At 42.0% G+C, this 15,588-nt stretch overlaps 1 protein-coding gene across 3 annotated transcripts in view; it reads right to left on the bottom strand.

Moving 5' to 3' along the window:
- DOCK4 (dedicator of cytokinesis 4) overlaps positions 1-15,588 on the bottom strand; it is a 417,061-nt gene that overhangs the window by 141,729 nt on the left and 259,744 nt on the right. For all 3 annotated transcript variants that reach the window (XM_029924788.1, XM_029924790.1, XM_029924789.1), the window contains exons 14-16: positions 8,118-8,242; positions 7,132-7,294; positions 1,262-1,368 (exon numbers count right to left, since the gene is read on the bottom strand). In XM_029924788.1, the coding sequence (XP_029780648.1) occupies positions 1,262-1,368; positions 7,132-7,294; positions 8,118-8,242 (395 nt within the window). The remainder of the gene's footprint in view (positions 1-1,261; positions 1,369-7,131; positions 7,295-8,117; positions 8,243-15,588) is intronic.

Raw genomic sequence — 15,588 nt, 5'->3', positions numbered from 1 at the left:
GAACCCCTCTGACCCCAATTGCCACTTGTGAGGCACTCATAAATCTCTTGGAGTAAGCCGAGGGAGCATCAGACAATTATAGGACAATATTATGAGTACGATGGTAAGAGATGTGTGCAGACACCCCAAGAACTCAGAGGAGGGCAGTTGGCTAGCTAGGAACACAGCGGGTAGGGGTAAAGAGTGAGGACAATTCTGATAAAGGCTGTCGTCAAGGTGGGCCTCCAAGGATGAGCAGGAGTTAACCACAGGGAGAGGCAGAGGAAGGGATGATGCCAGCAGTGCCAATGGCAGAGGCAGAGCAGAGAGAACCAACAGTCAGAAGGGGAAGGAGCTTGAAGGAGCTGGATGTGACCGTGGCATCAAATCCGGGTGAAGCAGCAGGGAGTTGGGAAGCCTGACACATTCTGAGGAGCCTATGATTTATTTTCTCTGCAGTCAGCAGTTTTTCAGGGAGTTTAAATTGGGAAGTGGCCTGGTGAGGCCTGTGCCTTAGATGGGTCACCCTGAAGGGATGAAACCTGGACCAGAGAGAGATAAGACCCAGGTGGACAGAACCACGTGGCCCAGGGATGGACTGGTCAGAGCCTGGGAAGTCATGTGATTACAGAAACAGGGAAAGGCAACGGAGAAATATTTTGGAGAAAGCTGTATCTCTTAATTCTTTTATAGTTACTAATCTAATCTTCTTTATTACTAGTACTTTTAGATAACTTCTAAGGAGCTCATGTTTTGTGAATTTTCTTTTTATTGCCTGCTACTGTAGATTTTGTTCCCAATGTTTTCATGACAATTCTTGATGCACAGAATAGAAAGCAACAACCGTTAAAGTTGTTCAGACAAACAACTGCTGATTCTCTACTTGCTTAGTGAGAGCAGAGGACGAGAAACACGTAATGGTGACCCTGCTAAATTTATTCCTGACGGAATACAGATCTAGATCTGGAAGCATGTATGTATTGGAAATTTTTTAAAACTTATTTGTAAGGTTACTTAATCCTCTAACAGCAACAGAAAGGACTTGAATGTCAACACATAAACTTACGCAAATATGTACACCTAAATTAAGAAAAAAAAGATACAAATCATCTTTAAAAGAGGTTTTAGGATCACACTGACTACAGAGATAATACCTCAAAAAAGATACTCTCTTTGCCAGCAATCTTCCAAAAGGGTATTCTTTTTAGTCCTTCTTTCCACTTTTCCAGAGTGGTAATAAGATATGAGCTAATAATTCAGCTCAACATCTGCTTGATGTTACCTTATGCACGATGAGCTCATGAGTGCCATCTGGAAGAGTCCGACCATCTTCCTGCATCAGGGGCACAAAGGAGAAGCCAAACAACTTCTTCTCTCCTTTCTCCTTTGCTGTGAGAAAAAAGAATTATTTGCTTATTTAAGCGCCTGTTTACACACCTGTGTTCGGATCCACAGATTGCCAATGAGCGTGATTATCAAGAAATACAATCCACATTTAGCAGCTCCCTCTACACAGCAGTAAACAGCTCTTCTTATGAGACCTTTATCTATAGCAGCCACTGTCCAACCCATGTTCCTGCCCCATCATCTCCAAACTATGCTGCTTAACTAATTTTCTTCATGGGATCCACTCTCTGAAATTATGGGGTTTTTTTGGTTTTTTTCCAATATATTTTTTTATTTTTTTAATGTTTTGTTTATTTTTGAGACAGATTCAGAGCATGAGCGGGGAGGGGCAGAGAGAGAGAGGGAGGCACAGAATTGGAAGCAGGCTCCAGGCTCTGAGCCTTCAGCACAGAGCCCGACGTGGGGCTTGAACCCAGCAACGTGAGATCATGACCTGAGCTGAAGTCGGAGGCTTAACCGACTGAGCCACCCAGGCGCCCCTGAAATTATGTTTTTTAAAAAAATTTCTGGCTTGCCCATTTTTTCTCCTCACAGCCTGCCCTCTATCCCCAGGTGTAAGCAGCACCAAAGACAGAATTCTTCTATTTTATTTTATTCTAAGCTTGGTATCTCAAAGAGTGCCAAGAACTAATAGATGTTTCATATAAGTTAAATAAATGAACAAGTGAATGAATGAATATTGAATTCAATGTTTTGCTTACTACTTTTGCAAAGATAGTTGCTAAGCTCTGTGTTGGTCTATAACAGAACCTTCCCTATGTCCACCTGTGCGAGGACAGACAGCCCTGTGGAAGCCACCTCCTTGGGATCTTAGATGTGCTGGAAAACAACATGAATTGCAATCGACAGTTTAAGTAGACCTTATTGCAGGAGTATTCTGGAAGCTGGAAATGAGGCAATGAGGTTTTCAGATGCCTAATGAAAAATTACAATGGCTGCAAAGGTCAAAGATCATTGGGAATTATTTATAGAGAAGGAAACTGAGATCACATGATGTTGGGTAACCTGCTCTAGATCTTGAGTATCATTCCAATTCTTTCCAACAAGCTTCCTTTTCTCCAAAAACGGAGAAAGCATTAAAAGAAACTGGTTAGTTCAATTGGACTGTCTTCTTGTATTTAGACGTGTAGGGAGGAGTTCCAGGGCCTTTTCGCCTGTCATCGGCTGGACGGTTGTTCTTTCCCACGCAGGTGTGCAAGTGGAGTGTTACTTGATAGAAGAGTACAGCTTTGGGATGAAGACCAGAGCTAGAGGAGATATGGTGACCTTGAAGTTCACACAAGAGGCTTTAATAACACATCATTTCCTCATGATTGCTTCTGGCATTTAGCCACAGGGGAGTGGGGCCCCCCCTTGGAGAAAAGTAATTCTGGCTCTCTGGTTTTGGCCTCTAGCAAGGGGACATCCCTGAAAATGTGATTATAGCAAAGGGTTTTCTTTTTTAAAGTTATTAATTTCAACCCCAGAGAGAAACTGGGAAAATATCAGTGTTCTTTAAAGTGAAAAGGTCAGTGAAGAACTCTATGATGAGATTTCTACATCAGTGAGCGAGCTGGCTAGGGAACTCATGATGGAGGGGAGAACACATACTTAGAAGTAATTTCCTAAGTTTATGTGACGAACTTTTTGGTGTGGTTTTTGGTATTCAATTTGGAAGGGTAAAAAGATTCCATGAATGAATAAACTAAGCAAAAATAAGAACCAAAGCAAGTCTCTCCAAAGGTTCCTTGTTGTAAAAGAAAAATAAATACCAAAGTTCAAAGTATGTCTGTCCTGAGTTACTAGATCAGCATTAATATGTTGAAGGGGTTATTATGCATTTTATGATCCACTTTCACTAATGAGGACTTTAAGTTATGGATTCCACCTCCTAAGTTTGTCCCTTCTTTCTAATACCCCAACTCCAACAATTCCGAGGGGCCTCAGATTTACTGACCCTCTCTCCACACCCCTCGGCTCTCACTTCCTATTTCTACATCTCAACCTTCTAATCACTTAGGATCAATCCCCTCAACCCACTACTCCTCCACACTTCCCATTTTAATGCTGTGGGTCGAAACCCAACTTTCACTTTAGTCTACACCTAGGTCAGACCAATTTCAAATTAATGCACATTAGCTGCAGGTGGACCCTTAGCTGGGCAAATGTTCCATACATTCCTAACCAACTCACCTTTTCACTTTTCTGGATAGTGATTCTATTCACCCTTTTCCCTTCTCAAGCCTCCCATACCTCAGCCCTTCCCTCCCTCTGAGCGGATACAGACAGGACTCCCACAAGCTCCACTGAGGTGTGCACCTGCACTGGCTCTCCAGCACCATGCCTCCACGGTCCACTCAACCCGGAGCTCTGGACCCCATGCTCCCCTCACACAAGGACATTGCTCCTACATTTGTCCCCTCTTTTTTACATAATCAGTTTTCCATCTCTATCAAACCATTTCCACCAAACACGCTTTAGAACTCCATCTTAAAAAAGAAAAAAAAAAAAACCTCCTGTGACTCACTGTTGTATTATAGTTACTATGTTACAATCTCATTTCTCCACTCTCTTGAATTCTTTATAGCAAAGCTTCTGAAAAGATTTGTCTCTACTTACTGCCTGCCCTTCCTTTCCTTCGTCTCAATCTTGGACTCACTCCTGCCAGGGTTTCATCACCACAAATCCACTAAAACCACTTGTCAGGTTCAATGACTTCCGTGATGCCAAACTGGGTGGTAATTCCTCTGTCCTCAACTTATTTATCATTGGCACCTGTCATATCAGATCAATCCCTTCTTTAACATCTTTCTTCAATTAACTTTCTGGGTTCTATTTCTGGATTCTCCTTCTACCTCACTAATTTTTTTCAGGGCTTCTTCTCATTCTCCCAAGATCTAAATGTGAAAGTACCCCAGAGATCCACCCTTGGACTTGCCTCTATCTATTTCCTCTTTAGAAATCCAATTTAGGATTGCCTCTATCTATTTCCTCTTTAGGAATCCTCTTTAGGAATCCAATTGCATGCAGCCTCATGGCTCTAATTATGAGTACTGGTGAGATGCCGGAGCCTGGACTGACTCGCAGCAGTTGACAGTGTGCATCTATCCCCAACTCCACGTTCAGGGATGGTCATGTTGGTAGCGTGAATTTGGCCATGGTGGGAGCATTTACTTGATGAAAATCAGAAAATGCTCTAATTCAGGGCTCTCCTTTCCCCCAGCCCAAGTGCTGGTTATTAAGTATTTACAGCAGAACACTGAGCCCTGTGTTGTCCCCAAGTTTGTCTCCAGCTTGGATCTCATTCAATTGTCTGACATCTTGAAAGTCTTAAAGACTTCTCAGATTTCATATGTAATATTTGGCTTTTGCTCTCCAAAAAGATTCTTCCTGTTGCCTTCCCCCACTTCATTAAAAGATCACTTCATTCTTAGGCCAAAACCTTCAGGGTCTTCCTTGACTTTTCCCTTTCCTTCACAGCTAGTCTATCAACACAGCTGCAAAAAAGAATTGACCTACTACCATCCTAATGCAAAGCACATTAACCTCTTACTGGGGGGGACTGCAAAAGCCTCCTAAATATTTTCTTTCCACCTACAACCTCTCATCTCAAAGCAGTCAGGCTTATCCTTGATCTAAATCCTCTAATGGCTCTCCTCCCCGGAACAAAGTCCTAAGGCTTCCCCAAACCTTACAAGACAATAGGAGTCTGGTTCTCCTGCTGTGTGACTGGCCTCATCTCTAAACCTTCCCAGCTGCTCATTCTGGCCTCTAGCTATGCCTTGAAAATGCCAAGCAGGTTTCAACCTTCAGCGTTTTGTATTTACTGATCTCTCTTCCTGTAATATTCTCTTCCCTGATACCCAAGGGCTCATGCCTTTATTTCTTTTAGGTTTCTGCTGATACATTTTATTTGAGAGCTTCTTTCTGACCGCCCTTAGTAAAATAGCAACACAGTATCATCCCTTTCCAGTACCTAAACCCAATAAAATCTTCTTTACTGCACTTATCACTACCTGATATAGTATGTATTTATTTGCTCAGATATGGCCTGTCTTCCGTTTCTAGCACAAAAACTCTATGAGAGGAGGTATTCTGTTGTGTTCACTCATGTATCTCCAATGCCCAGTAAAGTGCTTGACACACAGTAAGCGTTCAGTAAACTTGTGTCATGAATTAAAGATACTATATGAATAAATATATGTATACAGAGAAATATTTGGAAGCTCATGTGATACAATGATTGCACTGATTATTTATACTTGATGAGATTATGGGGATTTTTCTTCTTCAGGCTTGTGCTATTTCTTCCGAATTTTAACAATGAATATTTAAAAAAAAAAAAACAACACTGTGAACAATGTTTGAAGTACAAGGACAAGAAGACAGATCTAATAGGTTTTACTGAAAATAGGCTTTATTCCATTTTCCAAGTTCTCCATCAAAATAAATTTCTCCAAATGCTTTCTCCCTTTTGTCTCATTTCATCTTTCCTTTCCTCTATCTTTTTCTCACCTTAAAGCTCAAGCTCGAATTAGGCTCAAAGGAGAACTGATAACAGAGTTTGGGGAAGGAATGAGATGGCACCATTCCAAGTGCTTTACGCTCTCCCCCTCCAAGCCCTTTCCATGACACTCCCCTGGGGAATTTGGAAGAATGGTAAGACCTTGCTAGCCATCTCCCTACGTTCTGAAACATGCACAAAAGCAAAATTACTGGAGGTCCCTGAGCGAATTCCAAAAACATGCCACCATCCCTGCCACTGACAGTCCTTCCCGTCTCTCTGAACCCTGGTGCATTACCCAGCACGCAGGTGAAGTCTCCGCACATCTATCTGCAACAGCCCCACTTACTCCAGATTAAAGGAGTGTGCTGCTTCTCCAATGATGTGATTCTTTTGTGTCTCCTATGTGTTACACTGTTCCAGAAGCAAGATTCACCAGAACAGTCACAACACTGCCGGTAGTGTCTAAGACACACTGCAGGGATGCAGGGATACCAGAAGATTCCTGGACTGGGGACTTGGGAGGGCTGGGAGCAGGAGCTTGAGTGGGGGGTAAGAGGGCATGAGAATGAAAATGGAGATGTCAAGAAATGACAATTTTAGGGACAGCAATGTTCACATGGGCAAAATCTGTAACATCTCTACATCTTGGGTTTTATAAACCTGTAAAATGAAGCAATTACCTCACATCTTCTCTTAGGCCTATTCAGAGGCACATTCCCTACTTCTCGCTAGAATACTGTTTGAGACCGCACTGTGATGCAGATATATGCAAATCAGACATATATCCGAGGCACTCAGAGGCTTTCCCAGGGACTTCACAGGCCTAGAAAGTCCTCCTGGGTTCCCCCCCTCCCCGCTGTCTGAGCTCTCTGCTGGAGAAACAGCAGATGGGTCAGGACTGCCCCAAACACCCTGAACCAGGTAAGTTTTTAGTATTTGTGTCTCCCTTTTCTAACCTTTCTGGACTATGAAAGTGAGAAACTCATTTTTATGAAAATGAACAACTTAAGAAGAACCCTATAGACTTCCACAGGTACTTTTTCCTTCCTTCTCCTTCTCGTGTGTTTCCGCAGAGGCTGGTTCCCAGTTCTTTGCGAAGAAGTGAGCCCACTCACCTTTTGGGGCTCCACTCCCCTTCATTCCTCCCTCTCCAGGGTCTCTGGTTTGTCACACGTTCTGCACAGTAGCCCACACTGTCACGACAGCTCAGGAAGCACACTACCCCCACACAACAGAGTCAACCCCAAGAAAACACTTACTGGAACAATGCCGAAATTCAAAGCGGATGTGCGCGCCCCTGAATTTATCCACAGGAATAGGAAGTTTCAGCAGTTCGGACCACCTGGGACTGTTGTTATGATAGAGCACAAAGGAGTGGTACTCAGTAGCTGGCGGCTCTCCAGAGCCAAAGGAGATGAAGTCCTAACAAAGGAAACATGGAGGTTAAAGACAGCTTCATTTAAAGATTATTTGAAAAACAGCAGAGCAATTGCTTTGCTCTATCTGCCTGCTCCCCGGACAGCGCTTCACGTAGAATCACCTCCCCGGTCCCGTGCTGTGCTGTTCTGCACTTGCGTCTGCTAGCAGCTGTGTCTATTTAATCCCCATGCCCATCTCCCAGGGCCTCCGGTGCCAAGGGTGGACCGAGGTGACAAGTGTGAGATGGGCGACTGCACGCTCAATTTGGAGTTCAACTATGCGGTGAAGTTCTCTGCCTGCTGCAGTCACAAGCCTGTTCGGTGCCCCCCTGGGAAATGCACGACGTCCTGCGGCTCATGGGAAACACTTCTTCCTTACGGAACCTGCTCCTATCACCCCGATCAACAGTGACACCCCACTCCTCACGCCCTGCTTGGATCCAAATGAAAACAGGATTGAATGCGGTATTTTTATTTTTTTTAACCAGTCGCCCGAGACAAAGTGTTCATCTCCAAAACTATGACAGATGAAAGGGGGAGAGTGGGATGATATTAAAAATGCTGTATTTAAGGAATAGCTGCTCTGAGGACTTCATTAAAGAACCATCAAACTACGAAAGCCGTTTTGTTTCTCTACTTTTTCTGGAAAGTATTTCAATGATTAAAAAAAGAAAAGAAAACTGCACTGGGCAGAGAAGAAAAATATGATGGAAAAGACTGTAAATCGGAAAGTAACCAATCACATTAAAGATGAACCCCAAACAATGTCATTGTTCCAAACAATGATGTGGAATTGTTTTATCAGAAAGTATCCAATATTCACGTACCTTTAAGATCTGGCCACTACTCTCCACAATGAACATAGTGACTTCCACATTTCTGGCCACGCTCTTCCCTCCTTTTTCAAATTCACCTCTTTCTATAGTGATGTATAAATCATTTCTCATTTCACCTAGTAGGAAAAGTAAAACCATGTTTTTATAGATAAATGTTTGTGTGTCTGAGCGCATGTATGTATGTAGGTATGTGGTGTGTGTGTGTATGTGTGTGTGTGTATACACACATATAAAACTAGTAAGAAAAACTTTAGTTCATAATAAAATGCACTGCTATAACATACATATAAAAGTGAAATATATTTACACTTTCATAAAAGGGCTCCCACCCCCATTGCCAATATCCAAGAAAATTAAAGGAGAGGAGAGCTTCTGCTGGTCTGAATTTACGACACTGAAAATGTACCTTTAGGAGGTGACTTGGGGACCAAGAATGAAGGTACTGTCGAGTCTCACCATTTTTCAGTATTTCCCCCATTTCATTTATGAGGTGTGATTACAAAATGACAGCCTAGCAGGGTGGCTCAAAGAAGCACAGTCTCAATACTTGATAGACGCAACACTTAGAGTGGGAGAAATACCCAAATGGAATAAAATGACAGGACTGCAAAGGGTCGAGTTACAATTTAAATCTTTTTCTAAATTCACAGACACAATGATCTCACTGCTGGAAGAATCCAGGTTAGGCTTTATGAACACAGATGTAGAATAATTCAGTTAGGCGGACAAAGTTGGCTTGCCGTTCCTTACCATCAAGCTATAAAACAAATGAGATCCAAACTGCCATGTTCCATGAACACACATACCACCATTTTTTCTCGAATGGTTATTTATAAAACTTACTGCCGCAAGAAGAAAGAAATGTGTGCCGATGAGCAAACTTAGGCAAACACATGACAGCATGCTTTTACCTTTCCTATGGGAATTAGATTAAGGGTAAAGAGTGAGTGAGAAAGAAGTAAACCAGAAGGTTTTTGATGATAAATATTGATAAGTTTAGTAATGTTGAATTAATTTTTATTTAATATAGCTTTCAAACATTAGGAGAATTAAAACCAATACTTTTTTTTTCCTAGTAAAAAAAAAAACCTCTCCACAGAAAGAAAAGCAGATCATTAGTTCACAAAATTGGGAGATTTCTAGGACTTCCTGACAGAGTGCATATAAGAAAGTATCCTAGCTTTCAAAACCATGGGGGAATACCAGTGTGACTGGCCACCTTCCTCCACTCAGACCAAGTTTTGATGATGGCATCATTTGCCAATGACCTGGGCTGACCAGGAAACAGATGGGGCATAAAACAGAGAAAATGAGTAAGTCCCACAAAGTTTGAAATCTAAACCACCCTTTAGAAAGAGTATGTGGAAAATATACTAGAAATAGCTGACACAGTGGTCTCTGGCTTAGGAATTTCTAGTTCTCTCATACAAATCAATGTGGGGAGGCAATAAACTTGCAACTCCAGGAGCAAACCAATATATTTCAACACATTTAAAATTATATCTGTATGCTTTGTAGGTTTCTGTTTGAACCATCTCTATTTTTTAATTTTTAGAAAGTGGCCCAGTAAATTTTTTAAGTTTGCTAGCTTTTATTGATGCATTTATTACTACACACAGACACACATCCTTAATAAAAGTGCATTTTAATGATTTAACAATACCATCGCAAAATGAATAGTACATTCACAAACTCCAGCCTCTAAATCAATCAAAATAGGCCTGGAATGCTAATGGTCTGCACACGTGTAATTTCAACAATATGCTTGGGAGGAAATTCATGACAATAGCTTCCCCACTAACAGATTTTGCAGATAAAAAAGCAACATTCAAATCAAGGTAGATTAGAGCAAAAGATGTCTCTTAACAATAGCAAAATTCCTTTGTCTCTTGGAATAGGTGATATATAATGAGTAGCTCCACGTACAGATAGACTAAAAACACACTGATTGATGGGAAGTGTAACTACAGGGGTTTCTACTTTAGGAATTTCTCATAATGAGTAATTAGCTAGTCCAAACCACACGGGGCTTAACTGTCCTGCAAAAACGAAGAGTAAGTGTTTCCTGGGCAGGGGACTCCACTCTCATCTCCTGGAAGGAATGGCAACTCTGACTTTCTCAAAGGGAAGACAGGAAGAGGGAGGTTTGGAAGGTGATCTCTTTTCCCCAGTCTGTAGGCTAGGCCTAAAGGACGAATAGGGGTGGTGGAGAGATTAATGTATTTCCAGTGCTACGAAATTCTTTCTCCATGTAGCCAGAATATGCCAGATATTATTCTAGGCCTAGCAGACCCAGCAGTCAAAAATCAAAAATCTTTCCAACAGAGTTTATGTTCTAGTAATGGGGAGGCCTTTAATACAGAGTATGTTGCATAATAATAGGAAGTGCTGGGGATAATAGTAAGACCGAGAAGGGGCATAGGGCGTGCTAAATAGGGGCAGAGCAGGTGTTACAGGAGGAAAAAACCTCACTGAGAAGACGAGAGATCTGAGTAAGCTGTGGGGTACTTTGACAAAGGAGAGAAGTTGCAAATGGCATTAGCTTCCCAAACCAATCCATAAAGCCTGTTTAGCTTATACCATAGCTGGATTCTTCTGTTTCTGCTGAATTCAGAAGAGATGCTGAATTCAGAAGAGATTCTGAATTCAAATAAGCCTAAAGGATGTAGGGTAAACAGGAATAAAAGATCTCTCTATCATCTGCTCTGTGTGGTTTCAGTCTAGATGGGGTAATATAAACCTCCGGGCCTCAAGTTTTTAAGTTATTAAAATGGGGGTGGGGTAGAGTCAGAGGAGGGGTAAAGGAGGTGGCAGGAGGGACAAGACTACTTTGTTATGTTACATTGTTTCTGGGACTTAACAGAATAACTTCTGAAATACACACATTCATAAATTCAAACACTTTAGGCACATGCCTTACTTTTCTTGGTCTTTAACGGTCATTATCCCTGTAACCTTTCCCTCTTTTGCAAACCTTTTCGCCTCAAATAAGGTTTCTCTGAAATGGGAATATATAAGGAGAACACTTCTCCTGAATGACATTCTACATCTGTCTCCCCAGGAATTCTGCAGCTTGCTATGTTCCAATACTGCAAGGTACCACATCTTGCCAAAATACGCAGAAGAATAAAGCTGAAACATGTGCTAATTAAAATCAATACACATGAGGTCACCTCTGGAGAAAACTAATAAGCCCAAATGGTGTTAAGACAGCATCTTGGGTAATTAAGAGAGAAACCATAAAGTAAGTATGAAATGGAGTCATTGCACTAGTGTGAAAAGCTATTTTCTTGACAATGTTTATTAACACCTTGCACCTCTCAAATTTAATACTCTATAAATTTGATGTGCATAACACTTGCCTCTGGTTAGTAGGCCCACTGGCTTCACACATGTGAAGGCTTCTCAAAATATCACTGTAGTCAGAAAAATATAAAGCCACAACAATGGGAACAAATTCAAAAGAGTTCAGTGACGGCAGTCTAATGGGATCAATTTATGGCTTGACCTCAATAGCCAAAATGTTTCTATCATTAGCTGAAACCTTGATCTTTGATTCTATGCTGTGAATGCCTTGGATAAAGCCACAGAGCACAAGCTTGCCACATCAAGTAAACTACTGCACTCAGTCATGGGCTAGCCAAGTGCCTTATCTGGGCTGGATACTGGTTAATATTTATGGAACTGGAAAAGAAAAGTTCCTGTCCTTCAGATAAAAATAAATTGGGGCACCTGGGTGGCTAAGTCGGTTGCGTGTCTGACTTCAGCTCAAGTCATGATCTCACAGTTTGTGGGTTCAAGCCCTGTGTCAGGCTCTGTGCTGACAGCTTGCTCTGAGCCTGGAGCCTACTTTGGAGTCTGTGTCTCCTTCTCTCTCTGCCCCTCCCCCACTTGCTCTCTCTCAAAAACAGATAAAAGTAAAAAAAAATAAAAAAACACATCAACATGTATATGAGATGAAGGGTATTTGGTGGACTTAGATTATGGCAATGACGATGATGGTGCTGGTAGTAGGTAGACGGTGGTTCCATACTTTGCCAAGTGCCATACAGAGAATAACTCATTAAATCCTCACATCAATGTTATAAGAAGGTTCTCTTATTTCCATTTTATAGATAAGAAAGTAGATATATAGATACTAAGAAAAGTCTAACCTATTCTAAGTTTATGTTAAAATCAAGTACTTTCAGCATGAAAAATGTAATTCAACAGGGCAAGAATGGCCATCAAATAGCCTAGTATAATTCAGCTGTCATCGCTAGAAGATCCTTGAACAAGGAAGGTATTGGTCCTACTCTGTTCTGTGTCGGTCACATCAATCTTGAAGCACTAATTTCAGTTCTAGATACCATCTTTACAGGACAGGAACAGACGCGAATTATATTATCTGGACCATAAACAATACAGAGAAAGGACTCAGAACCTATCAGCGGAGAAATGAGGGTGACATGAATTAAGTGAATTTAGAGATGTTGAGATTCAAGTAGAAACACTCAACCCGATGGATAGAAGATAGAAACTGGTCCAACACGAAGAAGTCATTTTGAGATCTGTGTTCTTGGTCATTACGAACATTCAAGTTATGTGCCAGAACACCATCACTAGGAACCTGAGGGAGAAATTCTTGCACTGGACACATGGCCCTTCACGTGTCTGGCAGGCAGAATAAGGACACCTCCTGTCCCCCCAAAAGATGTCCAGATTCTAATCTCGGGAACCTGTGAATATGTCATCTTACACAGCAAAAGGGACTTTGAGGTGATTATTACGGTAAGGATATTGAGATGGGGAGACTTTCTTGGATCATCAGGGTAGGCTCAATAGAATTACAAGGGTACTTACAAGAGGGAGATAGAGGAGCCCTGGATGGCTCAGTTAAGTGACCAACGATGGCCCAGATTATGATCTTTTGAGGTTCACCAGTTCGAGGCCTGCATCAGGCTCTGTGCTGACAGCTCTTTGGATTCTGTGTCTCCCTCTCTCTCTGCTTCCCTGACTTGTACTATGTCTCTCTCTCTCTCAAAAATAAAAACATTAAAAAAAATTAAAAGGGAGATGGAGGCAGGAGGGCCAGAGTCTGAAAAGGCATTATGATAAGGGAAGTAGACATTGGAATGATGTGGGGGCCATTAGGTAAGGAGTGTAGGCAATCTCCGGAAGCTGGGTAAGGCACGGAAATGAATTCTCCCTTACAGCCAGCAGAGGAAATGTGGCCCTGCCAAAAGACCTTGATTCTAGCCCAGTCAGACCTGTGCAAACATCTGATCTCCAGACTAGAAGATAATACTTTGTGGTATTTTAAGCCATCCCTCTTGTAGCAATTTATAAGAGCAGCCATAAAAAACTCATACATACTGTATCGTGTATTACCATGTATTACGTATGGGAACCATACCCAAGATTCTATCACTTGTTATCTTCATGGGTGGGGGCAGGGACAGGGACCAGAACCCAGGTAACTGGAAATCAAAGCAGACAACGGAAAGGGAAACTATGTGGATGGGCTGAAAATCAAACCTTGGATTTCTCACATAGAGAGCATTTCAGTGAAATCTATCAGTATCAGTGTTTTCTCTCTTTTTTGTGTCATTCTCATTTTTGTTTTTGCTTTATTTTAGGAGAGTATTATGAGACACGGAACTTTTTTGGGAGGTAGCTTTTCAATTTTTGCTTATGACTCTTAAGCAAACAATGGCAAATGCTATAATATCACGCATGATAGGCTTGCCAGCACAGTGTGGCAAGACAGGAACAGAGATGGACTGTGGTTCCCTGATGCCCATTGTACTCTAGGATAAGGCACAGATATCTGGTAGGGACAACTGGGGAAAGTCCTACACCCTTGTGTACTGGGGCCAAAATTTTGATTCTGATTTGGGGCTGGAATCCCACCTCAGTATAATATGGATCATCCTGAACCTGATCACTGTGGCATTCATTGGTTGAAAGACCATGGCCCCACCATTCTGATTTGGGGCTGGAATCCCACCTCAGTATAATATGGATCATCCTGAACCTGATCACTGTGGCATTCATTGGTTGAAAGACCATGGCCCCTTCCTCTAGCATGATCATGGGGTTTAGGTCTCAGCCAACTGGTTGCATGTGTGGAGGTCCAGTGACTTGGACTGAGGGGTAGTGAGATTGGTTGGATTTAGGATCTATTTTTAAGGAATATTGAATCATAACATACTGGTTCCCACCTGCTTTTACCAAAAGAAGGCTTATCTCAGGGAATTCTATCTGCTGATATGTCTCTGTCAGTAAGTGATGAAGAATAACATTTACATTTAAAAGAACAAAACCGGGGCGCCTGGGTGGCTCAGTAGGTTGAGTGTCCGACTTCGGCTCAGGTCATGATCTCACATTTGTGGGTTTGAGCCCCGCGTTGGGCTCTGTGCTGACAGCTCAGAGCCTGGAGCCTGTTTCCGATTCTGTGTCTCCCTCTCTCTCTGCCCCTGCCCGCTCATGCTCTGTCTCTGTCTCAAAAATAAATAAAACATAAAAAAAAAATTTAAAAGAACAAAACCGCATATCCCCTTAAACACGAGGCAAACATATGTGCAACATTTCGCTTACCCCAGTGTGCAAATCATTATCTAGTCAGCTTTGACCAAACAGAAATTTGACTTATGCGAACTATCACCCTAACGACCAAAGAAAACGGAGGCTTACTTTGAATGACACTTGAAAAATAAACTTAAATAAATCTCAAAATGACGGTCAGAGCTACCACCACTGGCAGCCACTTGCAACCAGGGCTCTGCTAACTGTTTTCAGAGTGAGCCTTTTACCTTCCGAATTTCAATCCCTTCCTCACTCATCACTCCACAAGTTTTACCTAATTCCTTTTAGGGTTAGGAGCTTCACAGATCTCCTACGAAGACTGAATGTACTGGAAGGCATTAATTAGGGGTTCCCTAAACAGAGAATGACAGCTTAACCAGTTGATCCATGAGAACAGGTTTCCAAGGGAATAAGGCACCAAAGGGGAAGATAAAGTCAGGAGGCACTGATGGAAGCAACTACCATGTTGCCTACAAGAACCATAAACTCAGTAAGAGTGGGGAAACGTCAGGGTGGGGAAGGGACAGTCTAACCTTCCGTGACATTCCTGACACATCAACTAGCTTGGCTCCAAAATGTCTGGTGGGTGGAAACTTAGTCCTTCCCGATACTCAGCAGTGGCCCACGTCCTACTCTGCACAGTCTGTTAAGACATTTAGAGGCAGGCTGTCCAACACTGTAACCACTGCCACATGTGGCAGGTGAGTATCGAAATGTGACTTGGCTGGAAAGAGATGTGCTGTAAAAGTACAATACTCACCAGCCTTCACAGATGCATGGTGAACAAGGGAGTGTAAGATTACTCATTAAGAATTTTTTATTTACATTACCTACTGAAATGGTAACATATTAGGTGTAGTGGGTTAAATAAAACATTATTAAAATTAATTTCAAC

The sequence above is a fragment of the Suricata suricatta genome, chromosome 2 (assembly GCF_006229205.1).
Source record: "Suricata suricatta isolate VVHF042 chromosome 2, meerkat_22Aug2017_6uvM2_HiC, whole genome shotgun sequence".
Classification (NCBI taxonomy): domain Eukaryota; kingdom Metazoa; phylum Chordata; class Mammalia; order Carnivora; family Herpestidae; genus Suricata; species Suricata suricatta.
This window is presented reverse-complemented; position numbering and strand designations above follow the sequence as displayed.